Genomic DNA, 25,615 nt, shown 5'->3' with positions numbered 1-25,615 from the left:
GAACTCATTCCCTTATGGATAATTGCATCGCAGGCCACGAAAAACCCGGATCGATTGTCATCTAGACATTTTCCTTGCTATAGTCTCCAGATTCACCGAGCTACTACTTAATTTAGGGACTTCGGGACAATCTGAATGTCAAAGTCGGTGTCGTCATTGGCGCTCGACAGACTGTCCAACACGTCCATGAAGTCATTGAGTCCTCTCGGCCATCGCGTTGTCGCCGCCGCTTTGATCTGCTCGTCCATCGGCATGCTGTCCATCTTTGCCTCGGCGTTGAAGTAAGAAGGCGTGCAACCTGCCATGGGCGCGAGAGAGGCGGCGCCCGAGAGGACGCGGTGGGCCCACGACGCCTCGGCCTCAGAGGTAGGCTCTACAACGACGACGTGCTCAGTCGCTGATAGTCCGCGGTTTATCTTCTCGAGCCTCTTCAGGCTCTGGGATACTATAAAGGCCACGTGCTTAGACAAGGCGTCTAAGGTGGGTGTGAAGATGGAAGCGATCCCCGCCTGGTCGCTACTGGTGAAAAACATGTTGGGAAAATCCCTGCTGCACATCCCATGGAGCGTCAGGGATATCTGCCCGTCCTTAGTCCTTGGGTCTTTCCATTTCTCATCCATGGATTTGCCACCGCGGCCAAAGACCTGCGCTCCGCAGCGACGCGCCGGGCTGCCGAACGTGCCAGCCTCGAAGCCTGTAGAGAAGACAATGACGTCTAGCTGGTGAGTCGTTCCATTCGCCACGACTCCTGTTTCAGCAATCCGGTCGACACCTCGACCATCCGTATCGATCAGATACACGTTGGCTCTGTTGAACGCCTCCAGATACTCGTCGTGAAACGTGGGGCGTTTGCACCACCCCGGGTACCAGGCCTTGAGCTTTGAAGCAGTGCTTTTGTCCTTGACGATGTTGTCGACGCGCTCGCGGACCTTGTTAGACCGAGCCAGATCAAGCTTGTGCATCTCGGAGACGTGCTCGGCCGCCGTGTCCATGGTCACTTTCGTTGTTGCGGGACTTCCAGTGAGGACGCTGTAGGATGGAAAGCTGGTCCACGCATCCGATACCATGTCGACCGGCTCGCTTGGCTGGGCGTTAGCCCCGAACGACAGAAAGTTGCGACAACGTGTTTCTTGCCAGCCCGGACCTGTTTGTATGCTGGTCGTCCACTCGGCCTTGTCCGTCTGTCGCTGACCGCGCACGTCAACCGACGCCGGCGTTCTTTGGAACACGTATAGCTGGTCGCACCATTTTGCCAGCACCGGCACTAGCTGCACGGCAGTGGCTCCGGTCCCTACAATGCCAACTCTCTTGCCCCGTAGGCGGTCGAGGTGCTGACACGATGGGCTGCCTCCCGTCGCCGCGTAGTCCCACCTGGCTGCGAGGAAGTTCGATCCTTTGAAGTCCCCCAGCCCAGGTAGTAGAGGCAGCTTTGGTCTGTTGAGGAGCCCCGGGGATAATATGACAAAATCAGCGACGATGGTACCGCTCGTAGATGCACCGTGTGCGCACGGCAACCGCTGTGTCAGGTCTAGGCTCCATTCGGAACTGTCGTCATTCCAGGTGCATCGGTGCAGCTCCGCCCTGAACATCGCCCGTTCGTCGACCTTCCACTGCTTGGCGATTCGGTCTGCATGTTCTCGCAGCTCCTCTCCGTATGCGTACTTGTGCTTTGGCATGTAACCGGTCTCTTCCAGGAGCGGCATGTAGACGTAACTCTCAGTGTCGCACATGATGCCGGGGTAGCGATTCCAGTACCAAGTTCCTCCAAATCCGGCCGCAGTGTCAATGATCACTAGATCTTCGGGGGTCAAGCCCGCGTCCGAGTCAAGCAGTCGCGCAGCATACAATAGCCCTCCATATCCAGCGCCCATGATGGCTACCCGATATCGATTGCCGGATTGAAGGCGGATCGGCGATTCAACGTGCTCATCCCACGGATCATCCAAAAACCCTTTCAAACGGAGGTCATCGGTGGCGTTGAGGCTGACATATTGGTCAACCCCCTCGGACCGTAGACGTTTCGACCTCTCCTCGGCGTACTTTTGACGGACTCGTTCAGCTTCATCGTAGATGGGACGGTCGGCACTCGGGAGACTCTCGAGAGATGGAGCCATGATTGCGGATTCAGCTGTGACAGTTTTGGGTAGTAGCGCTCAATGGCTGGCTACTTGTGCGGTGATGGAGACGGGGAGCGACAATCACGAGTGGTTTATTTTTTTTTTCTTTTCAGTGTACTGGGGGCATCCAGACCCTTCGCAGCTTATTCGGACGCTTACTGCTCTGCATCGGAGAGATTGCCATTCACTGCATCGCTCTGTCGATCGGAAATCGGCTAGGGCTTACGGGCTCGGCATGCCGATGACCGTCGGCTATCGGAGGATTTCGTCGGAGGGTTTTTGACGGCGGTAGGAGGCTAGATCTCAAAGACAAGGAAGGAGAGCAGAATGTCGCTATCTAGTCGAGCTAGCCCGTTTGCTTTTGCAAGTTACAAGGCGAAATAAACTGCACAGTACGCCTACTCGGTTTGATTCACGTTTATCTCCCTAGCGACACCCATTGATAGCTCACTCAAGATGACAAAGGTACCAACGCAAGACCACCCACCCGCGGCGTACAGTGTCCAGGGAAAGGTCGCCATTGTGACGGGCGCTGGATCCGGCATCAGCCATGCCTTGACCAAAATCCTACTGCAGCAGGGTTGCTCGGTCGTCATGGCCGACCTCACTCTGCGACCGGAGGCAGAGCAGACACTAAAAGAGGCCGCCACCGTATCTGGAGTCAATGGAAGGGAGGCAGCCATATTCCAGAAGACCGACGTATCAGACTGGGCGCAGCTTCAGGCGCTGTTCGACAAGACGCTCGAGACATATGGCACCGTCAACATCGTGGTCAACGGCGCCGCCATCTACGAGCCGCCCTCCAGCACGTTCTGGCACCCCCCGGGTGTGTCTCCTGCCGCGAAAGACAAGGTGGACTGCTCCCCGGGCGTGTACCAGACCTATGCCACCAACGTCATGGGGCCCATTCGGCTGGCGCAGATTGCCCTCAACTACTGGTTCTACCACCCCGACGAGGAGATGAACTTTGACGGGAACTTGATCTGGCTGTCGAGCGTCTGCGGATATGTCCATCTGATGCAGTCCCCCCTGTACTTCAGTAGCAAGGCGGCCATGAACAGCATGGTCAAGTGTCTGGCCCCGCTGCGGAGGATGTTTGGCATCCGCAACGCTGCTGTTTGCCCGGGACCGGTCAAGGCGAGTTTCCGAGTTTGGCCCCTTTATGTATCTTTTTATTGTAGTGCTGACGGGTACATCTTATATAGACGCCAATCTTCGATGCTGATCACTGCAAGGGCCAGCTTCTGCCTACAGAGTGCGTTTGACTCCCTGGTCGTTTCACAAACGTTCCAAACTAATACTATACCCGCTGCAGCATCGGCCTTACCGCCGAACAAGCCGCCGAGCAAACATTCAAAGTCATGACCGAGCCACAGTTCGGCGATGGGAATATTGTCGAGGTTGTGGCTGCCCCGGAAGAATCGGCCGCAGAGCGCGTCACTGTGCGTGTGCGTGAGACTCCCCTCGAGGCACTCTACCCAGACCCTCCCCTGGAAGGCAACCACTTCATGGAGGAAGAACAAAAGTTTATTGAAATGCTGAAGACGCTGGTCTATGTCGGCTAGACCGGTATTTTTGATCTAGTGGTCACCAACGCTGCGAGACCTTGGTCAAGGCTGCGTGTCAGCATACAGCGGCGGTTGGATAGAATACTATCTAATCTCTGGATAATCACTCAATTGAGGAGCTGTCTTATCAGCTGTGATTCAAAGTAACTTCTTCAACATATCTATAGAGACGTCTTGGTGCATGCTTGGCATAATGGCCGTTGGCAGGTATTGATTGTTGAACAGAACCATAATTTTTCACTGCTGCTTGGTTAGCTATCATCCATACCGTTGGCGCTCTTCAAGGATATTTAGAAGCCTATGCTACAAGCGTAGAGGTGTAGTATCGATATTGTAGACTCGCGGGCGGCTGTTGGTATCCCCAGGGGCCTCTCGTCCCTATTTGCCTTCCGAAGATCTTCAATGCTACATAAGCCTCATCTCTTGGCTAGGTCTTGGGAAGTTGAGGGAAATAGTTGTAAAGTCAGGATAATATCCAACGGAATGTGCGATGGTTGGTGTGCCGCGTATCTGATTCTTCAAACCCAAAAAAAGTGAAAAAAGCACATCTTAATCCGGCTGCTCCTAGAGGCGCGTCGGGCCGGGTTCCTATACAGCCGGAAATAACCACCAAGCCTTGGTGTGGGGGTAATAGCAATATTCAGCTGCTTACTTTTCCCATATTCACTCGATGTCGACTGGGTTTCAGTGTCCCGGTGACGAAAAACGGTATAAGGGATTTCTGATACCCAGACACTAAAACCTGACGGCATCCCCACTGCGACCCTATAATTCGAATAAACCCCAGCACGCAACGGTGCTAACTGGGGGCATGTCAGACCGAGCTACGCCGTACTGTAGGTACATGCACCTATTATACTATCCATCACATCGCATAGCGCGGGGTTTCACCCTTTTTGTTTAGTGGTGGGTGGGTGCAATGGCCCCGCCATCTTATTTGATTAACGCCCAAATTGGAAAGTGGATGATTAAACGTGGTAGGGTTGTGCTGGGCGAGGTATTGCAATCGGGGCAGTGAACCTCCTTGCGTTTCTGCAGTCTGACTTGCAGACGTCCGGGGTGTATTCAGTAGCCGCCCTTGGTTCGTTTCGGCAGTCTGGATTCCACGAAAATCGGAGCGTCCAGAAGACTGCACGCCTGATCCACGATTGACGAGCCTCTTTCTTCCTTGGCGGCGGCTGATGTAGCATTCAAAGATATATGGGGGGATGGGGGGCCCGACGCCGTTAGCCCTAAGAAGGCACGAACATAAGGGGATTCAATAGCGGATCGAATCTGGCCCCGTTCTTGTATACGATAATGGCCCCTCCACATGCCACCGACACTGTTGTCATGACCAACAATGCCAAAAGATACGCGTGCGACCGCTGTAGGGACCTGAAGCTCCGGTGCCCGCGGAACTGTGAAGATGCACCCTGCGACCGCTGCCTGCGTGTGGATGCTCGCTGCGTCACGAGCAGCGGTCGACCGCTGGGTAGACCGTCAAATCACAGCGAGTCGCACGTCGACATGTGTCGCGCTAATCATCACACGCAATACAAACGGAAAAGGGCGGTCGGGGTGCCCAAGACTATGGTCGTTTCTGATGCTGCTGGAATACCACCCAATCGCGGCCCGGATAAATCGATCGACGCGCCCTACGTTCCCACTGACCTGGGTCCATCTCCGTTCAATGGCATGCTGGCCATGGAGCTGGACGGTATCCACGGGCCCTATGATCTCCCAGAACCGACCGCGGGTCTGACATATCCCAGTGGCCTGGGAAGCGGCTTCCCGGTGACGGGCTCTGGGGATTCGCTACATGTCGTCGACTCGCCCCCGTGGTGGGCCGCCGGTCGCGATTCCCCGGACAGGGTTTACACCGACAACAGTGACATCTCTCTCCGACGAAGCATCCCGGCTCTGGATGAGTTCTGCAATTATGACCTCGGACCTCCTGACATGGTGCCGAGCTTATGCAGGGAGCCGCCCGGCAGCGATGCCACATCGCCAGACATCGCCATGACGAATAGCAACCACAGACACAGCAACGACACGAGGTCAACGGCCGGGCGGCCCAACAGCGACTGGACGCCGCCCCTGATGAATGCGCTCGGGAGAATCTCACACCAGCTAGCCGAGCTAAGGGCCCAAGCATGCGACCTCTCCTCTCAGCCCGTCGGGGCCTGCACGTTTCAAGGCATCACGCCCAACCTGGAATTTCTCGACACCGAGCTTGGCGACGACACCTCTGACGCCTCGTCACTGCGGATCAGGCTTCTGGGGAAGGCAGTGGTCGCCACGATGAGATTCACCCTGGTGCTACAGATGATGGCGCCGTCGCCGGTGGACTGGGCCAGTTTTGTGGGCGACGACCACTCTTCTGGCTCGGCAGAAGACATTACCTCTCGTCCCATGTCCAGTCGCTCCTCGCCTGCTCCGGCATCCGCAGCCAACTCCTCATCGCAGGTCACCTTGATCACCCTGTCGACCTACCTGCAGCTAGGGGAGCTATTCGACATCATCTTGTCTCCGACTGTCCAATTCTTGGACAGTTTAGCAAATGCGACCCTAGGCCCCTGCGAGCCCACGGGGAAAACCGCGATGCTACCGACGCCACCGAATCTTTCGCAACGCGCGTCTGGAATGGGTGGCACGGAGGCCAGCTCGTCTGCGTCGGCTTCGGGGGTCGCCCGGCCGCGCAGCCAGGACATACTGATCACAATCCGTGTTGTCGAGCATCAGCTACATACCCTGGAGAAGGTCATTGGTCTCCCCGCGGAATATTGTATCGTGGGGCGCCAGGATATGCCGTCCAAGGACATGTGTGGCGGCGACGCGTCCGTCCTGGCCAAGGCTGTGATGCGGCAGGCGCTCGACACGTTGCGATCGCTTAAAAAAACCTTGGACTGCATTAAAACGGCGGTGCGGCGCCAGCGAGGCAGGCGGCTCGCTTAAGTAGGCCATCGCATTGTATTTACCAAGATCCACGTTAAAATATACATCAATACATCTAGTAGATAGAACACGGTCCGGGATCACTGCATACGAGTCTATAGCCGCGAACTACAATAGCATGACCATCCCCCGGCGACAAGGTAGGATCCGCAAGCTTGGATGAAACCGTTATAAAGCGTTATGGTAATCCAACTCCAACCCATATGTTCGGTACTTCCTGATGTATGTACATCGTGCTAGCTCGCGCACTAGAATCCTACGAAACAGAGTATGTCAACAACCGCGTCGGATTACGTGATATATCTTGATGTGATTATCTTGATTAATCTAAATGATTAATTTAAATGATTAATCTAAATCATCCTTCTCTGTTCTTCAACATCGGGTGGTTCGTGCTTACGGCTAAGATATGCATGTACTAATCGAGTAACAGAACAGGGATTGCAGCTTGCCTAACTACTGGGTTGTCGCTCCTGCTATGAATAATACCAAGCCAAAGGGAGCTTTGTATGGCACCATATCACGTCCATTGGTGGGAATCGATGTTTATGAACAGGCGTTGGGAGTTTCGCCCGACAAGGAACAAACTGTTGGGATATCAATCAGGTTAGGCCCTATACCAAAAGTTGGCCAACGTTTTGGCGTGGCGGTCATGACGAAGCCCCGGAATGGTCTCGTTCCTGACGAGTAGCTTTGACGGTAGTAGTGATAGGAGTAGGCATGATAGTAGTATTCGTATTCTTTCAGCAAACGCTTTCACAGTTGCTATGCTAGGAAATCTGTGCCCTTAAAAGCCCGCATCCTATCTATCCTATATACCTCAACGCCGAAATCAACGCCATACGAACAAAAGTGTAACGCCAATGATATGTCCACGTTCTCAGATTTTGACCCCGCCACATCCAAGCAAGGGATTCTCCCTAGAGGTCATATGTCAACAAGAAAAAAGTCAACAGAAATCAATTATGACGCGGTTTTCATGAATAGGGGGGTGTATCATGCATGGCTAGCCTTAGGCCGTCTATAACCATGTCCCCCGGTCATTCCAGAAACTCTGTATTCCGTTAAGCTGACCATTTTCCTATATCCCCACTTGCCATTGTTCAATTTGACTTTTTCGCTGAACCCTAGATCTGTCTCACTCGCAGGCGCCCTCTTGCTGACAAGATCCATGGCAAACCACGCCGCCAATGGGTCCGATCCCAATTGTTCAAAGCAGGTACCCTGGCTACTTCGATGCAATAGTACATAACTGCATGTAATATCTATTATATAATGCGCATGTACGGAGTACTGAAGGAGAAACTCCGCGAATCCCAGTCGTGATTTCCCCATCGTGATGACAGCCAGGCAGCTGAGTGGTGAAAGTCTACTCCCCCTCCACCTCAACTTCCCACAAGCGATGTAGTATTATAAGCAAGTCACGCTTATGTACTTTAGGAAAGTAGATTTTCTTCATGCAGGGTGTACGCCTCCGGAATCACCGATAGTGAGAGCAACGCGTTAGGGCAATTGCTTACAGTCTCACCATCCTCCCCAGGCAGCCTGCCTACTTTGCCCTCTCTTAATTGTCATTGGAGGCTAGTGTGGGGGCACCTAGACGTGCATTTGAGGGCCTAATCGTTTTTTATCTGGTCGTAGGAAATCGTGTTTATTAAACTTTCTCATTTCCACTAGATCTACCTAGCGTGAAGAAATCTTACCCCTCTACGTCGGGCATTATTGCCGGAAGCTCCAGCGGAAACCCTCGACGCTTTAGTTTTAGTTCATTCAACCGAGCAACCGCGGGGCCCTGACTCGTGGGAAAGTAGCCTTTGGTGTGTTTTTCTTTGAGTTGAACGGGTGATGTAGATCGATCTTGAGAGGAGTGTAGATACTGTACCTCTCTCTATTGATCTGAGAGGACACGCCGGTATTATGTGTTAGCATGTCTTATCTTGACCGTTTGACCAAAAACACCATTTGGCGAGTGGTAAGGTCTTGATATGCAGCATTATGTATACTATGTAGTGTCACTCGCAATCTATGAGCGGCCCGGCGTTCCCACCACCTCGCAGTGCTCGCCCTCACCCACTATATATCAACCTTACGAAGACGCACGAAACACTGCCGCGGCTTGTTCACCACTGCAAGGCACCCTGCGTAGCCAGACATTGCTTCGGGACACTTGAGAAACTCAAAATGCCAGATCATCATGATCAACATGATTCGAAACTCGACGTACGCAAGCCTCCGTCCGAAGCATGCCCTAACTCCCAGACCGAACGGGATGTTGGGCCCGGCATTGGCGTCAAACACCAAACTGGTGTCGTCGCTATCGTCCTGGCCTTTTGGCACCAGCCAGCGCCCCGGCCTGAACTGCGCGATATCCTCGTCCCCCCAGCACCGTGTCTGCCCGCGTTCCTTTGCCTCCAGCGAGCGCGGGCTCCGGCGGCTGTCGTCTACGTCCAGCGCCGGCAGGAGCATACTGTGGCTGTTGTGCAGGAAGAAGACGAGCGTGCCTTTGGGGATCCGGTGGCCCAGCAGCGTCGTGTCTCTGATCGCCTCGCGGTCCCCAATCGGCACGGTCCCGCCGCAGCGGAGGATCTCTTCCATAGTGGCGTCCAGCAGCGGCACCGACGTCTGCATGATCTCCTCGACCGTCGGGGCGCGCTTCTCCGCCACCGCCGAACCAAACGCCGCGAAGAGATCCCGCCGCAGTTGCGACTGGGAGTCGGCGTGATCAGCCAGCAGCTTGACGCCCCAGCACAGCGTCGTGCTCATAGTGTCATGACCCGCGACGATAAACCCAAACACCTCCTCCATGACCGCCGCCGAGAAGAAATCGGGCTTCCGCCCTTCCCTCCGCGCCTGGCTTTCCTCCTTGTCCACGATGCGGTCAACCGCGGATCGCTCCCACGCGAGACCCTCGCTGGACCGCTGGTGCTGCCCGCGTGCCTCGACGGCCTTTTCAATCTCCCGCCGGATACAGGCGTCCTTGATGCGGGCCCAGCGCTTGAATGTCGGCGTCGCCTTGACGTACCACCACTTCATGCGCGGCGACGGTGCGCTCTTGACCTGCTCCATGGCGTCGCCTAGCTCGAGCATCGACTCGATAGCCTCGTCGATTTTCGCGTGCGGGAAGTGCACCGCCTCGTCTGCGTCTGCCGCGTCTTCATCCGAACGGAGTTCGCTCGCCAGCAGGTCCTTGAGCCGGTTTGTCTGCGGGTCCGTGGCGTTTTGCGGGAATGTGGGCCCGAAGGAAAAGGCTAGGACGGCGTCTAAGGCCGAGTAGAAGATATCCTCGGTGGCAGAGAATGGCCGGCCGGCCGCCAGCCTCTCCTTGACGCTCCAGAGCTCCACGAAGCGTCGGCTGCTGGCGTAGATGCTGGGGGCGGCCACTTTGCTGAGGAAGGCTGGCGTCATGGTGTCCTGGACGAGGCGGCGGTGGAATTTCCACTCTGGGCCGGTCTTGAGCGTGAACTGCTGCCGGTTGAGCAGCCCGCCGAATGTCTCTGCCGTTAGGCTGGTGCGGTCAAAGTCCTTGATGCGGTTGACCATCACGTCTCGGGCTTCCTCGTAGTCGCTGACTAGTAGGATGGGTTTGCCCATCGGCCGGATGAAGATCTGGCTGATGACCGACTTCGACTTGAGGTTCTGGTCGCGCAGCCAAGACACGATATCGCCCGTCTTGGTGACCTCTTTCATCATGTCTGGGATATCTCCCAAGAGTCTGTGGCTGGAGGCCGCATTGTATGGGATGTCGGGAAGCGGACTCGGTAAGGCTGTCCAATAGCCCAGGTAGAGTAAAGCTAACAGAAGGAGGACGATGGCCGTAGCCGTGGCTGTAGACATTCTGGCGGTGTTGGATTTCTTTTTTTCTTCTCTCCTCCCCTATCGATGTGTGTTTGTGTGTGGAAATGTATAATCTGTACTCACGTACACAGCGCCTGCATCTGGTCGTGGATGTGAAGCTGCGGCTTTGTTAAGAGATGGCAGTATTCTCAGTCTCCACAAGGAATGACCGTAGGAGACAAGAAGCTCGCATCAACATGCCATGCTACTGCAGGTATAGCACCGCAGGTGCGGAGAGTTATCTTCGGGAGTTTAGACACAAACCCTCCGACACTCCGAGGCTCCGAGTCCATGAGGTCTCGCCCAATTTGTCGACAGATGTGTAGACGCTGCCGATCAGGTATTCCACAATATTTTGAATCTAGGGCCAGTGAGACTTTTCAGTTATGTAGAGTCGTATAGTGTTTGAAACGTATATGGCATTGAGTTTTTATCTATAGCTACTAACAAATTAGGCTGAATTATGCATATATAGATCTATTTGATCACGGCTTCACTCCTACGCTTTCATCTAAACCGTGGGGTGCCTTTCCGTAAAGAAGAAGTATTGATTGCCTCGCTGATTCGTATAATACATTAACTCTTATCATCCTGCGCAATGAAGCGGCTCTGCTGCTCTGAGTAGGCGCGTTTCCAGACCTCGACCTCCCCCCCCCCGTAGAGGACGCCCACGCGCATGGTAGAGAGCAAATTATGAGCGGCGTTGGAATGCTGGTAGACCCCGCCGTTGAAGGTGGCGGTCGCGTCCTTGCCGATCGCCGAGGAGATGAACGCCTTGCCCCCCGGATGCTCGTTGATAAAGGAGGCCACGTCGTATACCACCCCAGCGATGGCCACCAGGGCTCTCCCGTCGCCCGTGGCCGACTGGATTTTGAAGTCATCCCACGTTATCACGGGCAACTGGGACAGCGGCGTGCCCCAGTCCAGCTTGGAGCGCTGGACATCAAGCTTTTTCTGCTCCTGCTGCAGTCTGCCCTTTTCGATTTCATTCTGTCGGAACTCCTTCAGCTCGGAGGCCAGCCCTAGCTTCTTCCACGTCCAGATCGCCCACTTGGTCGGATCGTACTGCCACCACTCGATCGCGTTGCGGTAGTCGGACGGGAACTCGTGGTGGAAATTGTGGTAGCCCTCGCCGAGTGTCACCAGGGCGGTGATGACATGGTCGCGTGGCGAATTCCGATCGTCGAAGGGCTGATCGCCCAGCCAGTGCGCCAGGGAGTTCACGCAGAAGGTCGCCTGCTGCACGAAAGTGGCTCGGACGATGCCCGCGTAGATGAAGCCGCCCATCCAATCACCCCAACCGATCCCGCACACCAGCGTCGGAAAGACGAGACCCATGAACAGGACCGCCTTGATGTAGTGTCGATGCTGGAAGATGACGATCGGGTCCTCGTTGAGGTCGGTGATATCGGCCCGGCCGATTTTCTTGGGGTTCTGCTTCATCACCATCCAGCCGAGATGGGAATACCAGAAGCCTTTGCGCACGGAATAGGGGTCCTTTTCGGTATCGGTGTAACGGTGGTGGGCGCGATGGCCCCTGGACCACCATCGGATGGAGCCTTGGACGGCCCCGACGCCGACCGCTGCCAAATAGATCCTGAGGGGGGTCGACGCTCGGTAGGAACAATGGGCCCAGAGACGATGGTATCCTGTAGTGTATTTAGAGTCAGCCTTCCTCTCGCCGATCGTCGATCATCGAGATCGGGGTGGACCCACCCGCTGTAATGCCCAACCCAGTATTAAAGTAGTACACAATGGCGAAGATGGCGGTGGCACGTTGCAGAGGGTGAAAAGAAGCCGCGACGAAGCCCATAAGCGGGACAATGAGTATGAAGAAGACGCTCAGCCAGTCGACAAACTGGTACCAGTTCGTCCATTTTAAGGGCGTCTCTGTGATGTGCGGCGGTTTCGTGTTGGAAAACGACTTGGATCTTCGTCTGCTGCGTGTCCCAGACTCAGGATGCGTGGACGCCATGTTGTGTGTGTGTGTATGTATGTGTGTGTGTGTGTCTAAGAGATGTTCTTTGTTGAGGGTTTGGACGTAGATGTGGTCAAGGTAGGATGATTATATCGATTCTTCTCTCTGCCAACGTTGACATCGAACATGGCCTGAGGAGGAGAGAATTGCTTGAGCACATGGAAATATCATGATCAAAAAGAAAAAAACCCGCAATTGCGAGGTGCATATTTGGTTGAGTCTGGCATTGTTGACCTGTTTTGTTGGGAATGTCCCCCTGCATGGATATCAATAGTCAGCCGATTGGACGGGCATATTCCCAACAGCCACACATCACGTTCGTGCTGACGTTGCATCGGAATATTGAATTAATTACAGTATGATGTCAAGACCTAGCTTAACACATGTGTCGGTTACAAGAAGTGAAAATCCAAGTGATCTTTAATCTTGGGAATTTGCCAATATAATTACCCTGTCCCCATGTGCTCCGTACCTAGCCCTGTTGTCTCTACAGTATAGACCTTGGCACCAACGAGAGCTCCCGTAGGATCTGAGCTTGCTGTATTCCGTATAACACAAATGTATATTTAGATCCATCCGAGGCTCAAGAAATATTAGCTCAATCATCCTTGAATTCCTTTTTCGCAAGACCGCCACACCAAACCGTTGACCAACGCTTGGTGTGGAGCTTAACCTGACTAATATCCCAAAACGGTTCAGATCCTGATGTGTCCAAATAGCAAGTGGCAGGATACAATTCTGTTGAAAAGACACACATACACATTCGAAGTCGAGAAAAGCCACAGCACAGCAAACAACAAACCCAGTATCAACTAACCCACAGTACCAGTCACCAAACTATGCACCTTCATCTCATCCGCATCCGACAGCCCAATCATCATATCCCGCGTGACGTGAATACTTTCCGGCGTGGTATTATAAATCTCCAAATCAAAGCGACGGATCAAGGTCGCAAACACTTGGTATAATTCGGCATAGGCCAAGCTACGCACGTCAGTCAGCGTTGGTCTACCACTCCACAGGAGACGCGATGCAGCTTACTTCAGGCCGACACAGATCCGAGGTCCCTTTGTGAAAGGGACGAGATATCTGTTGAGGCGCTCCCCTTTGTCGGTGGCTTCGATCCAGCGCTCGGGTCGGAATGTTTCGGGGCTGGGGAAGACTGTTGGGTCCATGTGGACGAAGTAGATGGCTTGGCTGACAGAGGTCTGGGACTGTTAGCGTCTTGTGTGTAGATGGGTGGTAGGGCACGGTACGTACCCTTGGGGGAATGGTGTAGTCCTTGTATTGGAGGGCGGTTGGTAACACTCTCGGCAGTCGGACTGTTACACTGTGTGAGACGCGAAATGACTCGTTGATTACTGCCGTCTGTGGTTTGTTAGTGCCGTGGATGTGTTCACTGCCTTGGGGGAGAACGTACCAGGTAAGGTAGTTTCTCTAGTTGAGCCAAGGAAACCCTGTCTGTCGGCTGGGGCATGACTTGCTTGATTTCATCCCGGAGTTTCTGCAGGATCAATGGATCGCGGTAGATGTGGAAGAAACCAATAGTCAATACTCGTGCCGTGGTCTCTGTCCCTGCGGCGAGAATAACTAGTGCTTCGTCTCGTATCCTGTCGACAGTCCGTTCTTCGGCCGGCAATGACGGGTCGCAGAGCGTATCGAAGATGGTCTTCACCTTTCCCGTGCCCTTGCTCGTCTCGCCCTTCCAAGTATCGAGGATCGTCCCCTCCACCGAGCGTTTGATATCGAAGAACCCCTTGGTTCTCGGATTGATCCACTCTACAAATCGCGGAACGGTCGTAGACAAAAATCCAACGAGGGACGAAAAGCGCGCGAGGTGGGCGAAGCTAGTCGCGGCGGTCAAGGCGTCCCGGAAGTCATTCCGTAAGTCCTTTGTGTCGAGGATACCGATGCTCTCCCCGAAGGTATACTTGGAGATGACATCGGCCGTGAGCCCTGCAAACAGCGCGTCCAGGGACACCACGGTGCGGTTCGCTTGGGCTTTTGTAAGGTGCTGGCCCACTTGGTCTACTTTGTCCTGCACGAGGTGCTCCAGACCCAGGACGGAACGCTTCGAGAAGAAAGGGTTGATAAGCTCCCGGCGGCGTCTGTGCAGCTCATGGTGAACCGTCGCGGCACTTGACAGTGGAACGGAGAGGGATCGGACATGATAGGGATCCTTGTCCTGTATTCTCGAGATGTAGATTTGGTCGTAATAGTCCGGATCTTTGATGTGAATTTCCCGGGGATTGATTCGCACGATGGGGCCTACTCTTCAGGTGAGAAAAGGGCATGCATGTTATGGGTCAAACTTGGTCTCACCATATTGCTCATGCATTCGCTCGATTTCGAACAAGAACTTCCCGCTCCGGACCACATTGTAATAGAACTCATAGAAACTTGTAACGGCCGCGAGTCTCGGCCCTGGGAATTTGCGAAGGGGATGAAAGTAGAGACGATAGATGCTTTGAAGCAAAACATAGCCAACGGCGGCAGCACACCCGAGCCACAGTATGTGCGTGTCCATGATGTCGCACGACTGGTCGCCAACACAGTCGAGAGATTCAATTCGTCAGCGGTCGAGAACTTTGACAAAATAACTCAAATAACTCAATTGCGAGCCGCAGGGCCCTTTTAACCCTGGTATGGTGCGGGGTTTTGACGACCAAGGATAAGGCCTCCGTCGAGTGGTGTTAGAAACGTGCTAATGCAATGTCTCCAACCCTCCTTCTCGGCAAAACACACGAATCCTCGCTAGCCTGTGGAATTGGCCTATTGTGAGCGAATGCGCCTTGCGTGGTGAAGTCGATACTTGTTGTGCATCATGGGTGGCAGAATGTCAGCACACAATGCATTAACGGACACACCAAGTCCATCTAGCCCATGGTAGTTACCGGACGAAAACTACCCCATGATATACGAGACACCAGCAGGGATGCTGCGTGATGAGCAGAATGGCCCAAGAGTGCTTGCGTCTCCCATGCTATCGAATCGGTCTCCCATTATCAGAGATGAGAAACTGGCCGGTTGTCGGAACATCGGTGTCCATGGCTAGAAAGTGCTTCGGCCCGTTGCGGAAGGCTGACCTTTTAAAACCCTCCGATTCACTATAGCAGATGCTTACACATAGAGATGCCAGTTCGCAAGGCTGGCCTTTGCAGGTCTTCAAAGTCTCAGCGCTTTGGGCAACACAACCCGTCAATTTCATTCGCTGGCTGCACTGCGAGGGTGGAACATCGGAGCCCTTCTTTGTCAGAAAGTCGACCTCGACAGCGGACAGTCCTAGCGGATTTAGCCGGGCCTTGAATAATGACTGACGACATTTCCAATCAACAGAAGGGGGGGAAGGAACTTGGGGAAGTTATTGTTATCTCATGGAGGGGAAGTAATTTCCCGAACTGCTAGATGATTTACTGATTCTTCAGTTCTTCGTCGCGACGATCAAATCCTGTTTCCTATGCAGAGGGGTCAACGAAGGTACAATATGACTTAATCATAAGATTGATCAGACCCATCCTCCTAGAAGTGATCTATTCATCTGTCTCTGTTGGTCTTCTGGCATATGGAGGTCGCGTCAGGCATCCACAGTGATATGGCGGGGTACACGTGACTGAGCAAGCCCCACCATACAATACATTACCGTATAATACGGGGCTACATGGCAAACATCCCACATCCTCGGTACCGTCACGAAATAGGTGCCTGGCCCCGTTTAGTTTCCATGGGCGGCGGTGAATTGGACACATGTACTCCAGACACCCAAATGATCCTGCATCAACTCTGGCTCAACCATCATTCATTTCAATAGTCCAAACCCCGGTCGAGAGCAGGTTCCACCCAGGTTCTCCTTCAAGAAACAGATCTATACTAGACAGGGTCCAAGATGTCTTCCAGTGACCGCCTTCAGCGCCACCTGGCCTACCAGCCGCAACCCCTCAAATTTGGCACCAGCGGCCGCCGCGGTCTAGTGGTCGATCTAACCCAACTGGAAATCTACATCAATGTCTCTGCGGAGATCCAATACCTGCAGTCTCTGCCGCCGAGCGAGGGAGGAATCCTGCTCGGGGATGACTTCTACTTTGCGCACGATCTGCGGCCGAGCTCGACCCAGTATGTCGAGAACAGCCGTGGGGGCCTCTGCCAGGCGGTGGAGCAGGCCTTGAAGGACGGCGGCATGCGCGCAATCAACCTGGGCGCCATCCCCACGCCCGCCTTGACTGCGTTTGCCCTCCAGCGGGGCAAGGGCAGCATCATGGTCACGGGAAGTCACATCCCGTTTGACCGGAACGGGTATAAGCTCAATACCTCCAAGGGCGAGCTGTCCAAGAAGGACGAGCAGCCGATCAACGTCGCCGTGGAGAAGACCCGGGAACGACTACTGGCGCAGCCATTCGCGGAGTCGCTCTTCGATGAGCAGGGCATGTTGCGCAACCGACCACTCGACATCCTCCCGGCGACCGACGAGGGCCGCATCGCCTACATCCGGCGCTACCTGGAATTCTTCGAGGGGCAAACCCTCCAGGGGACGAGAATCCTCGCCTACCAGCACTCGGCCGTCGGGCGGGATGTTCTCGTCGAAATCTTCGAGAAGCTCGGCGCCCAGGTCACCCCCGCCGGCCGCAGCGACACGTTCGTCCCGATCGACACCGAAGCGATCGACCAGGCCCAGCTCGACACCGTCCAGGGTCTCTGCGACGCGACCGGCCAGAAGTTCGACGCAGTGGTCTCCACAGATGGCGATAGCGATCGTCCGCTCCTTGTCGCCCCCGATGGAGACAACCTGCGCTTCTTTGGCGGCGATCTCCTCGGCATGGTCGTCGCGGGGTACCTCAGCGCTGATGCCGTCGTCGTGCCCATCAGCTCCAACGACGCCATCGACCGGGGCTCCCTGGCGTCTGTCACCGAACCCAAGACGAAGATCGGCAGCCCCTACGTGATCAGCGGCATGCAGCATGCACTCTCCAAGGGCGGTCGTCGCGTCTGCGGATGGGAAGCCAACGGCGGCTTTCTCACCGGCTCCGACATCCAAGTCGACGGCAAGACACTGACCGCGCTACCCACGCGCGACGCCATGCTGCCTCTCCTCTGTGTGCTGTTTGCCGCCCGCCAGCGCCAGCTCACCCTTCCCGCCCTGTTCGCGACGCTCCCGGCCCGCTACAGCCGCGCCTCCCTGATCCGCAACTTCCCCCGCCCCACCAGCATGAAGATCGTGCAGCGCTTCTCCCCGCCGACGACCGAAATCCAGGAAATCGCCTACGAGAGCAACGGCACCATCACCGCCTACGACAGCGAGCGATCCGCGCGCAGCGTGACGGCACCCGACGCCGCACAGCTCGGCCAGATCCGCGAACAGTTGCAGACCGTCTTCTCCGCCCAGCATGGCTTTGCGGCCATCGCCCGGCTGAACTACACCGACGGCGTCCGCATGTGTTTTGCCAACGGCGACGTCGCTCACATTCGACCGTCCGGCAATGCTGACGAGCTCCGGATCTATGCCGTGGCGGATGCCCAGGCCCGCGCTGATGAGATTGTCCTTCAGGGCGTTGCGGAGCCCAGCGGTCTCCTTCGCCAGCTGGAGGCGATGGTGTCGCATTGAGGTTTGAACATTACATATAGTGCTGGTCACGAAATTACATAAGTGCGTATAAATCATATAAATACGATGTGTTGACATCGAGTTGATTCAATGACGTTCCAGCATGGAGATATCCCGTCTCCTGTGACCGTGTACATCATGTGGTCCTCTCTGTTCTGCAACGGATATAGCAAGAATCGTGGAGTGGCAGTTTCTAGCCTATCGATATTATTATTCTATATTTATTAAAATTATTATCATTGGAAAATCGTCCTCCACCGGCCAAGAGATTAAGAGGAAACACGTGACAGGTGCAAAATACTCCACCCAGACCAATGAGAGCTGCCGATCTTATCGGCATGGCCGGCACATCAGTCGGGAGGAAAGTCCGGGGTAAACTCCGTCGATCAAGTCTATTCAATCTCCTCTTGGGGACGGTTCACTCTTCCGATCCTTTATGGACTGTATAAACCATGATATCGGATCATATCCGGGTCGGCAAGGTAAGGCAGACAGGGGTGGAATGTTGTTCCCTGGGCAGGTACAGTCCGTGGAAGAATGTCTGGAGAAATCTTACCCGTGGGTAAGTCTTCACCCGCCCCATCATGGGGCGCTTACTTCATCCGTCCGAAGCAGCTCATTGCGCCATTGCTCGCCATCTCCACCGGCACGTCGCATCACCAGACTGCCCATCCTGCCAAACTACCCGATGGATTTGCCGTGACCGTCCTGACGGGCGTTGGAACGCTGTCGGTCAAGACTATATCTATCTCCCCCTTCCCCTCCCTGTATCATCCGTCCTCAACCCAAGTCCATCATCTCACCCCAGATTCACATCATGTCTTCACAACCGCAAACCAACTCTCAGCATTCCTCCGCCAAAATGTCAAACCGCCAGTTCGACCCCAACTTCACTCCCTACGTGGTCAACTCTATGGGCCCCAAGACCCCCGAGCGGGCTCGCGTCATCCTCGGCTCGCTCATTAGACATATTCACGATTTTGCGCGCGAGGTCGAGCTCACCTCTGCCGAGTGGATGATGGGCGTCGAGTTCATCAACTCCATCGGTGCGATCAGCACGCCCATCCGCAACGAGGGACACCGTATCTGTGACGTGATTGGTCTGGAGTCGTACGTTCCCCATCACTAGAGAAAACAGAAACAAAACAAGGAAAAGCAAAAACTAACTAATCGAATAGGCTGGTCGACGAAATCGCCAACAAAATCGTCACCGAAGACGGCGTCTCCCCCACCTCAAACGTCATCCTCGGCCCCTTCTGGTCCCCCAACGCCCCCTTCCGCGCCCTCGGCGACAGCATCATTCAGAACGAGAACCCCGATGGCCGCGTGACCTACATGCACGGCGTCCTGCGCGACATGGAGACCGGCGCGCCCATCGAAGGCGCCGTCCTCGACATCTGGCAAGCCTCCGCCAACGGCCAATACGACTTCCAGGACCCGAACCAGACGGAGAACAACCTGCGCGGGAAGTTCCGCTCGAACGCCCAGGGCGAGTTCAACTGGTACTGCTACCACCCCACGCCGTACTCGCTGCCGACGGATGGTCCCGCCGGTGTGCTTCTGAACCTTATGGATCGCTCTCCGTTCCGTCCTGCGCATATCCACCTCATGATCACCCACCCCGACTACGCTACCGTTATCAACCAGATCTACCCCTCTGATGATCCCCACCTGGCCATCGACTCCGTCTTCGCTGTCAAGGACGACCTCGTCGTTGACTTCAAGCCCAAGTCGGGAGACCCCAAGGCGTCGCTCGACCTCGAGTATAACGTCAGTATGGCGCTTAAGAAGCATCACCCGAACCCGAATGCGGCGCCGCCGGCTTCGTCGTTTGAGCGCTTCAATAAGGCCGAGAAGGAGAAGCAGTCTCGCTCGCAGCTGTGATCCTTTTTTGCCTCTTTCTGTATACGATATGTACATAGTTCAATACCAGATATGATTTACGTTTTACTCTTTGTTTAGTATGCATAAAGATGGTGACCGGATACTGGGTGTAGATGCACTGTTCTCGAATCATATTGCAGGCAAAGGCAATGTCTAACTAAAAAAAAAATTAAGATGACCGGTAATAACCACAGCCCGTCAGACAAAAATCGTTATTCTCGATCTATCAATATCAGTTCATCATAATACAACCTTTTCATTAGCCCACACCCAGCATGATCCACCGATAGTCCCCGTCGAATCATCTTCCAGCATTAAACGCCCGCTGGCAGGAGGATGCGAGCAGTGACGAGTTCCTGTTGGTAGGAATGGCTCTTATCCGGGTATATCAGACTTGTATGGGTAAGTTTGGGAAGGAATGGAACATGTTCTACAATGAGGTTAATATCCTACCCGGGAGGATTATATCAGGGCTGTCATTGGAGAAGATTGTAGGGTTTGTTTGGGTCGCGGTGTGGATTTGTGCGCTCAGCCCTTCGTTGGTGTATCCGCCGTTGCGGGCGCTGGAACATAAAGCTAGTTTTTTTGCTTCAATAGGGTGGGTTGTATATGAGGCCAGTCTTGGTTTGTTGGAAGGGGTAGTGTTTAAAATAGCACGGCTTACTGCCGATGGGAGAGTGGATTTAGTCAAGGATTGTCCTTCTCCATTTCTCGGTTTACCCTGGGTCTTGAATGTCCTTGGTATAAGTATGATCCAAGTAAGAATTATACTATATATGTCGTCCGTGAATCGAGTAAAGAAACGGGGGCGCCTGGAGACAGCAGCATTTACACCCTACTTCACATAGAAAAACATTCATCTCTCCAAATACAACTGGCTGATTACTAGCATTAGACTCTGTAATTACCATATGGCCTCATACTCATCTCCAGATAGAAAGCAAACAACCAAACCACCACCACCAATATCAACACCAATACCGATACCATTATCAATCAGTATCAATCTCCAATGTAACACCAAAACACCAATAACCTAAACTATTACCCAATTGATCTCCCCCATCCGCAATCAAATCTGAACCATGCCCATCAACAAAGCACCCACAACAGCTCCCATGGAAATCTCAAACGACCCTACCGCACCGGCTTCCATAGTAGGAACAGCAGATGTACTACTAGATGAGGGAGTCCCGCTTTGAGTCTGCGATCCAGGAACAGGAATTAGAGGTTTGCTCGAGGTGGAGCTCGCTGGGGGGGTTTCCACGGGGATGGTGCTGGGGCTGGCATGGGGTGTATGCGGCGGAGGGGTATGGGTAGGGGTAGGATGACGGGACGGAGTATGCGTGGAAGTGGGGAAGGGAACTGGACTGCTTTGGTTTGCGCCTGAGGAGCTGGGAGCGGCGGAACTTGGTTTCGCGGAGGAGGGAGTGGCGGGGATGTGTGTTTCTGAGCTGGGAACTTCTGAACTAGGCACGACGGGGATGGGCACAACCGGGCCGGGTGTTTCAGCGGGAGGAGCTGAGCTGGGAGATTCAGGAGTGGGAGTTTCAGTGGGAGCTTCAGAGCTAGGAGCCGGTGTGGCTTCAGAACCAGGGGTCTCAGAGCCGGGGACAGGGGCCGGAGCTTCGGTTGTGGGGGCTTCAGTGGGCGTAGGGCTAGCCTCAGACACGGGAGATTCAGTACTGGGATCCTCAGCACCAGGAGTAGGGCTGGGGATATCCGAAGCAGGGGCATCGGAACCAGACTCCTGAGCAACAGGCTCTTTGGAAACCGCTCCAGGAACACCAGCCCCGTCCGTGCCATTCAACGGCTCAATACTTCCATACGACCCCGTCATATCACCCCACGCGTACCACTCCGCAGGGTAATAATTGACGACATTCACAGACTCCAGATACATGGTGAACGGAGCATCGTTGTAGTCCGTCTCGCCGCCGGCCCAGGAGATGGTTCCCGGGGCGTTGCTGGGATCGCCGCCGGCCCAGATGCCGATGCGGATACGCATGGGCGTCTGCGGGTAGTTCTGCCCGCCGAGGGCGTCGTGGTAGCCGAGGGTGCGCACCACCGTGCCGTCTAGGATCCACTCGATCTGGGTCGGGGTCCAGTTGACGGTGTAGGTGTGGAAGGTCTCTTCTGGGGCGGAGACGGCGACGGTGGTGGCGCGGTCGTAGGAGGTGGTGTTGCCTTTGCCGAAGTAGTTGGTTTGAATTTGGTTGTCGAATGTGCTTACTTGTTCCTTTGTGGTGTTAGTTAAGTATTAAGTAGGGGATATAGGTAAGGTTAAATACCCAGTCGATTTCGTCGAGGTCGTCAGACTCCAGCACGGTAGTGCTGATGATGCCCGTGCCGTTGGCGGCGCGCAACTTGACTTCCACAGAGCCAAAAAAGATGTAAAAGTCTGTTTCAATGGTCGGTGCGTCGCCTTGCTCGTTGATCACGAAGGCGGCGCCCATTGGGGTGCTGGTCACCGATCCGGCTGCGGTGTCCCAGCGCTCGAAGGCATCGGGGCCGCTGGTGAAGTCGGTGAAGTGAGTGTAGGTCGCGAGACCTGGGTTAGGAGGGCAGTTTTCTACACAATTATTAGCTTTCGAATTCCGAGTAGGTATACAAGGGAATGACTGACCTTCCGTGGGGTTGCACTCGGTGTAGGTCTGCGCATTGGCGAGCTGGGCTCCCAGAGCCAGGGCCGCAGCCCAGTACATTTTCGACGGCATCATGTCTGAAAGAGGGGAATGTTGATGAGCGGGAAGGAAAAGGCAGTGGGAATTGTTCTTTATAAGGGACAGGAGGCAAAAGTGTAGAGACTTACATGGCTCAGTGAGTGAAACAGGGAGACCGTACCATGGTAGCGGCGGGCTGTGCATTGTCTCGTTGGTCTTCCCACACCTCATTCACTGGCTCATGGTCAAGGAAGCCAGGAACTTGAACTCTAGTCCTAAGTGACTGGCTGTGATACTAGGGAGTGCCATTAAGAAGCTTCACTGATTACGTCCGAGTAATACCTGAGAGAATCTTCTCCCAACTCTCTTTTGTTGAGCCAGTTGGTGAGCACTATGTATGTGGTCATGATGACGAGCATGCCCGCTGTAGTTGATTCAGACAGCAAATATCTATTCTCTATACACTTTCCGACAGCTCCCGTTATAGAAAACGAGGAACTATTTATTGAAGGATGATCTGGGGATGATAAGAGGTTAGGGCTAGAGAGTCACGTTTACCTAAACCATCACGATGTAAATCACTGACTCTGAGACAGGACCCACATCGCTTTGTCTTCTTCCATCCTGTTCTATTTTTTCTTTTCCTTCTTACTTTCGGGAAATCCCTGGAACCAGAGAATCATGCACGGTGAATGGTCAGAAGTGCGATTTAAGTGGGGATTCTATTTATCACCCAATTGCTCTGGCCTATCTCTTTTTCTCATATAATCCTATCAATGAACTAAGTGCGCGTTATTATGTATGATTGTTCACTGCAAAGTATATTCCTTCTTTTCAGTATAAGAGCACTTGAATGCGTGAATGTAATCCTCTTTAATCTATCTTAGGTCTTGTTACCAGTTAATATGCATATTTAATACATGGAAGTACTAGCAAGTATTCAGGATATATATCACTGTCAGGGTGATACCCTCGACATGCAAAGGGGCTGCGTAGCCAACTGCATTTTCACGGGCAGATCTGGTCTATAACATAGTCCCTGGGAGCTAAGGTGCGTGAGCGGATACCGTTGATGTTAATACGTGTTGTGTGCTTGAGGTCGAGGATTTCTCTTCCGTGCTTGCGTATGGTTCGAGAATATTTATCTCAGTGCATGGCTGGTCATTATGCAACAGTATCCTTGTTCATCAAATTTGACACTGCATACTCCCATTCTACAAGAAGCACGTACGTCGAGATCTACACTTGGTCGGGGAGAAGCTAGAAATATATCGTTTCTCTAGTGTGACATGATGTTATATATCCAGTAGCTCCAGTCCTCCGGAGCATTCCACATATCATACACCCAAGAACCCCAACACCTTCTCAACCAAGAATTGCCTCGGCTTCGCCTGATCATCATTACTCAACGCATGCGACGCATTCGGAATCAGACCACTGTGCTCATGATCCCAAATGGGCGGTCCATCACCATCCGTCGCCCGCCTCCACCTCGCCAACAGCGCCTCCTTATCCACCCACTCCGGCACCGACTGGTCCGCCCCCGACATCAACACCATCAGCCCACCCTCCAGCAATCCCCTCTCCCTCACCATCCCAAAAGTCCCCTTCAGCACCGCATCTCCAATATCCGAACTAAACATATCATCCTCCCTCGGCGCAGCCGGACTCTCAGGACTAACGAGGCTCAAGAACCGCCGCCCGCTCACAGCCGTCAGCCCAGGGTAAATCATACTCGTCAGCTCCAGCGGGAGAACAAAATCCTCCCCACCCACACCACGCGCCTTCTCCGCCTCGCGCGCCAAGCTCACCATCTTCTCATAAACCCGCCGACACTCCTCCGCTGACCGATCCCCAATGCCCCCCGCCAGAACGCACTGCATCGCCTCGCGATCAGACACAGCCGCTTGCATAATGGCCCCGTCCACAGCGGGGCGCACCACATTGACCAGGTAGGGGTCGAACGCCGGCGCGGGCGCCGCGTGCGGATTCTCCCGAGACAGGTAGTGCAGCACGCACTGGCTGCCTGTGGAGTGGCCCATGAGGACGATCTTCCCCGCGCTGCTGGATGGTAGTAGGTCGCGCTTGTAAGACTGGATGTACTGCACGCACTGCGCGATCTCGGTGGTGTCACGGTCGAGGTGGCCGAGGCCCCAGCCTTGGTAGGAGGATGTTACATTAAGGGTGAAGAGGGACCAGCTTGTTGGGGCGAGGGCCCGGACGAGGTCTGCTGTGTAGGAGGTTGTGGCGAGGCCGTCGCCGAGGCCGCCGATGAAGAGGAGGCTGTTGGGTTTGGGGGTGGGCGTGGTTGTGTATTCGAAGGTGACGAGGGTTTCGGTCTGGTTTTGGCGTGCGTTAGCTTGAGGGGGTTTCTCCTAGAGGTGAAATTGATGAGGAAGGACTAACATAGTGGTGTAGGAGGCCGGGCAGGCCGCCTTTGGGCCAGAATTTGGAAGCCATTGTGTCTGGAATGGAGTGAGATGGGAATGTGGGAGGGTGGATGGGATCCGGGTCAGTGAGTAGGCACGCAGTGGAAGTACACTCAGGGTGAAAAATGAAGGAGAGCATTCTATGCTCTCCGAGACCGGCTAATTCGAGAAGTTGATCGTTCGAGATTCATCAGCCTCGGAGATTGATTAGATGTGATTAATATTAATATAATGAAACTGGCTGTGTCGTTCAATCACGGTAATACGCACCAAGGAATATACCGGCGTAATGGATACAGTGTAATACCCGGTAATACAACCGCTAAGCGAAGCTCCCTAGCGGATCAGATAAGTCGGTTTGGCCCGCTTTATCAGATTAGATGTCTCGCCTAGCTGTGGGCCGTTTAAGACGGCTCGGGACATTTACCTGCGAATGGCACGCGCTGAAGCGTGTGGATCTAAGAGGAAATTTCAGTCAGTTTTACTCATAGCTACTGGTCGGGATTGTAGGAAAACATAAGAAAAATTAAGAAAAAACAAGCAAAACAGTTAGATCCAGCAGACGTCATTAAACCAAAACTAGAAAGGCGACCAATGAGGATACTTAAA

General features: G+C 54.1%; 11 protein-coding genes across 11 annotated transcripts; 4 read left to right on the top strand and 7 right to left on the bottom strand.

Annotated features, from left to right (window-relative positions):
• Positions 1 to 107: 107 nt before the first annotated feature.
• On the bottom strand, positions 108 to 2,114 carry BDW47DRAFT_133221 (flavin-containing monooxygenase; the record flags this gene model as incomplete). Its single annotated transcript, XM_024817786.1, has 1 exon — positions 108 to 2,114. The coding sequence occupies one exon, from the start codon at positions 2,112 to 2,114 to the stop codon at positions 108 to 110; it is 2,007 nt and encodes a 668-aa protein (XP_024669845.1).
• A 367-nt stretch (positions 2,115 to 2,481) lies between these two features.
• Positions 2,482 to 3,875, top strand: BDW47DRAFT_57950 (NAD(P)-binding protein). Its single transcript, XM_024819359.1, has 3 exons — positions 2,482 to 3,254; positions 3,323 to 3,372; positions 3,433 to 3,875. Exons 1-3 carry the CDS (start codon positions 2,574 to 2,576, stop codon positions 3,680 to 3,682), a joined length of 981 nt encoding a protein of 326 aa, XP_024669844.1. The 5' UTR covers positions 2,482 to 2,573; the 3' UTR covers positions 3,683 to 3,875.
• A 679-nt stretch (positions 3,876 to 4,554) lies between these two features.
• On the top strand, positions 4,555 to 6,622 carry BDW47DRAFT_133219 (Zn(II)2Cys6 transcription factor domain-containing protein; the record flags this gene model as incomplete). Its single annotated transcript, XM_024817785.1, has 1 exon — positions 4,555 to 6,622. Exon 1 carries the CDS (start codon positions 4,985 to 4,987, stop codon positions 6,620 to 6,622), a length of 1,638 nt encoding a protein of 545 aa, XP_024669843.1. The 5' UTR covers positions 4,555 to 4,984.
• A 761-nt stretch (positions 6,623 to 7,383) lies between these two features.
• On the bottom strand, positions 7,384 to 7,982 carry BDW47DRAFT_109568 (uncharacterized protein). The gene has a single exon (XM_024813495.1). It carries the CDS (start codon positions 7,955 to 7,957, stop codon positions 7,619 to 7,621), a length of 339 nt encoding a protein of 112 aa, XP_024669842.1. The 5' UTR covers positions 7,958 to 7,982; the 3' UTR covers positions 7,384 to 7,618.
• Positions 7,983 to 8,502: 520 nt separating this feature from the next.
• Positions 8,503 to 10,772, bottom strand: BDW47DRAFT_109566 (cytochrome P450). The gene has a single exon (XM_024813494.1). The coding sequence runs from the start codon at positions 10,454 to 10,456 to the stop codon at positions 8,696 to 8,698; it is 1,761 nt and encodes a 586-aa protein (XP_024669841.1). The 5' UTR covers positions 10,457 to 10,772; the 3' UTR covers positions 8,503 to 8,695.
• Positions 10,773 to 10,883: 111 nt separating this feature from the next.
• Positions 10,884 to 12,741, bottom strand: BDW47DRAFT_109565 (acyl-CoA desaturase). The gene is made up of 2 exons (XM_024813493.1): positions 12,173 to 12,741; positions 10,884 to 12,105 (listed from the first exon to the last, which is right to left on the bottom strand). The coding sequence occupies exons 1-2, from the start codon at positions 12,429 to 12,431 to the stop codon at positions 11,033 to 11,035; spliced, it is 1,332 nt and encodes a 443-aa protein (XP_024669840.1). The 5' UTR covers positions 12,432 to 12,741; the 3' UTR covers positions 10,884 to 11,032.
• Positions 12,742 to 13,143: 402 nt separating this feature from the next.
• BDW47DRAFT_57904 (cytochrome P450) lies at positions 13,144 to 15,189 on the bottom strand. The gene is made up of 5 exons (XM_024819358.1): positions 14,757 to 15,189; positions 13,855 to 14,702; positions 13,695 to 13,802; positions 13,476 to 13,642; positions 13,144 to 13,418 (listed from the first exon to the last, which is right to left on the bottom strand). The coding sequence occupies exons 1-5, from the start codon at positions 14,959 to 14,961 to the stop codon at positions 13,247 to 13,249; spliced, it is 1,500 nt and encodes a 499-aa protein (XP_024669839.1). The 5' UTR covers positions 14,962 to 15,189; the 3' UTR covers positions 13,144 to 13,246.
• A 1,006-nt stretch (positions 15,190 to 16,195) lies between these two features.
• Positions 16,196 to 18,366, top strand: BDW47DRAFT_57896 (Phosphoglucomutase, first 3 domain-containing protein). The gene has a single exon (XM_024819357.1). The coding sequence runs from the start codon at positions 16,318 to 16,320 to the stop codon at positions 18,028 to 18,030; it is 1,713 nt and encodes a 570-aa protein (XP_024669838.1). The 5' UTR covers positions 16,196 to 16,317; the 3' UTR covers positions 18,031 to 18,366.
• A 526-nt stretch (positions 18,367 to 18,892) lies between these two features.
• Positions 18,893 to 19,914, top strand: BDW47DRAFT_119180 (putative catechol dioxygenase; the record flags this gene model as incomplete). Its single annotated transcript, XM_024815322.1, has 2 exons — positions 18,893 to 19,140; positions 19,209 to 19,914. The coding sequence occupies 2 exons, from the start codon at positions 18,893 to 18,895 to the stop codon at positions 19,912 to 19,914; spliced, it is 954 nt and encodes a 317-aa protein (XP_024669837.1).
• Positions 19,915 to 20,884: 970 nt separating this feature from the next.
• On the bottom strand, positions 20,885 to 22,631 carry BDW47DRAFT_133216 (concanavalin A-like lectin/glucanase domain-containing protein; the record flags this gene model as incomplete). Its single annotated transcript, XM_024817784.1, has 3 exons — positions 20,885 to 22,153; positions 22,206 to 22,486; positions 22,541 to 22,631. The coding sequence occupies 3 exons, from the start codon at positions 22,629 to 22,631 to the stop codon at positions 20,987 to 20,989; spliced, it is 1,539 nt and encodes a 512-aa protein (XP_024669836.1). The 3' UTR covers positions 20,885 to 20,986.
• A 1,230-nt stretch (positions 22,632 to 23,861) lies between these two features.
• On the bottom strand, positions 23,862 to 25,254 carry sidJ (putative siderophore biosynthesis lipase/esterase). The gene has a single exon (XM_024813492.1). The coding sequence runs from the start codon at positions 24,617 to 24,619 to the stop codon at positions 23,915 to 23,917; it is 705 nt and encodes a 234-aa protein (XP_024669835.1). The 5' UTR covers positions 24,620 to 25,254; the 3' UTR covers positions 23,862 to 23,914.
• Positions 25,255 to 25,615: the final 361 nt, after the last annotated feature.

The sequence above is a fragment of the Aspergillus candidus genome, assembly GCF_002847045.1.
Source record: "Aspergillus candidus strain CBS 102.13 unplaced genomic scaffold BDW47scaffold_41, whole genome shotgun sequence".
In the NCBI taxonomy this organism is placed as follows: Eukaryota; Fungi; Ascomycota; class Eurotiomycetes; order Eurotiales; family Aspergillaceae; genus Aspergillus; species Aspergillus candidus.
Note: the sequence above shows the minus strand (reverse complement) of the source record. Positions and strands in the feature narration are given on the sequence as shown.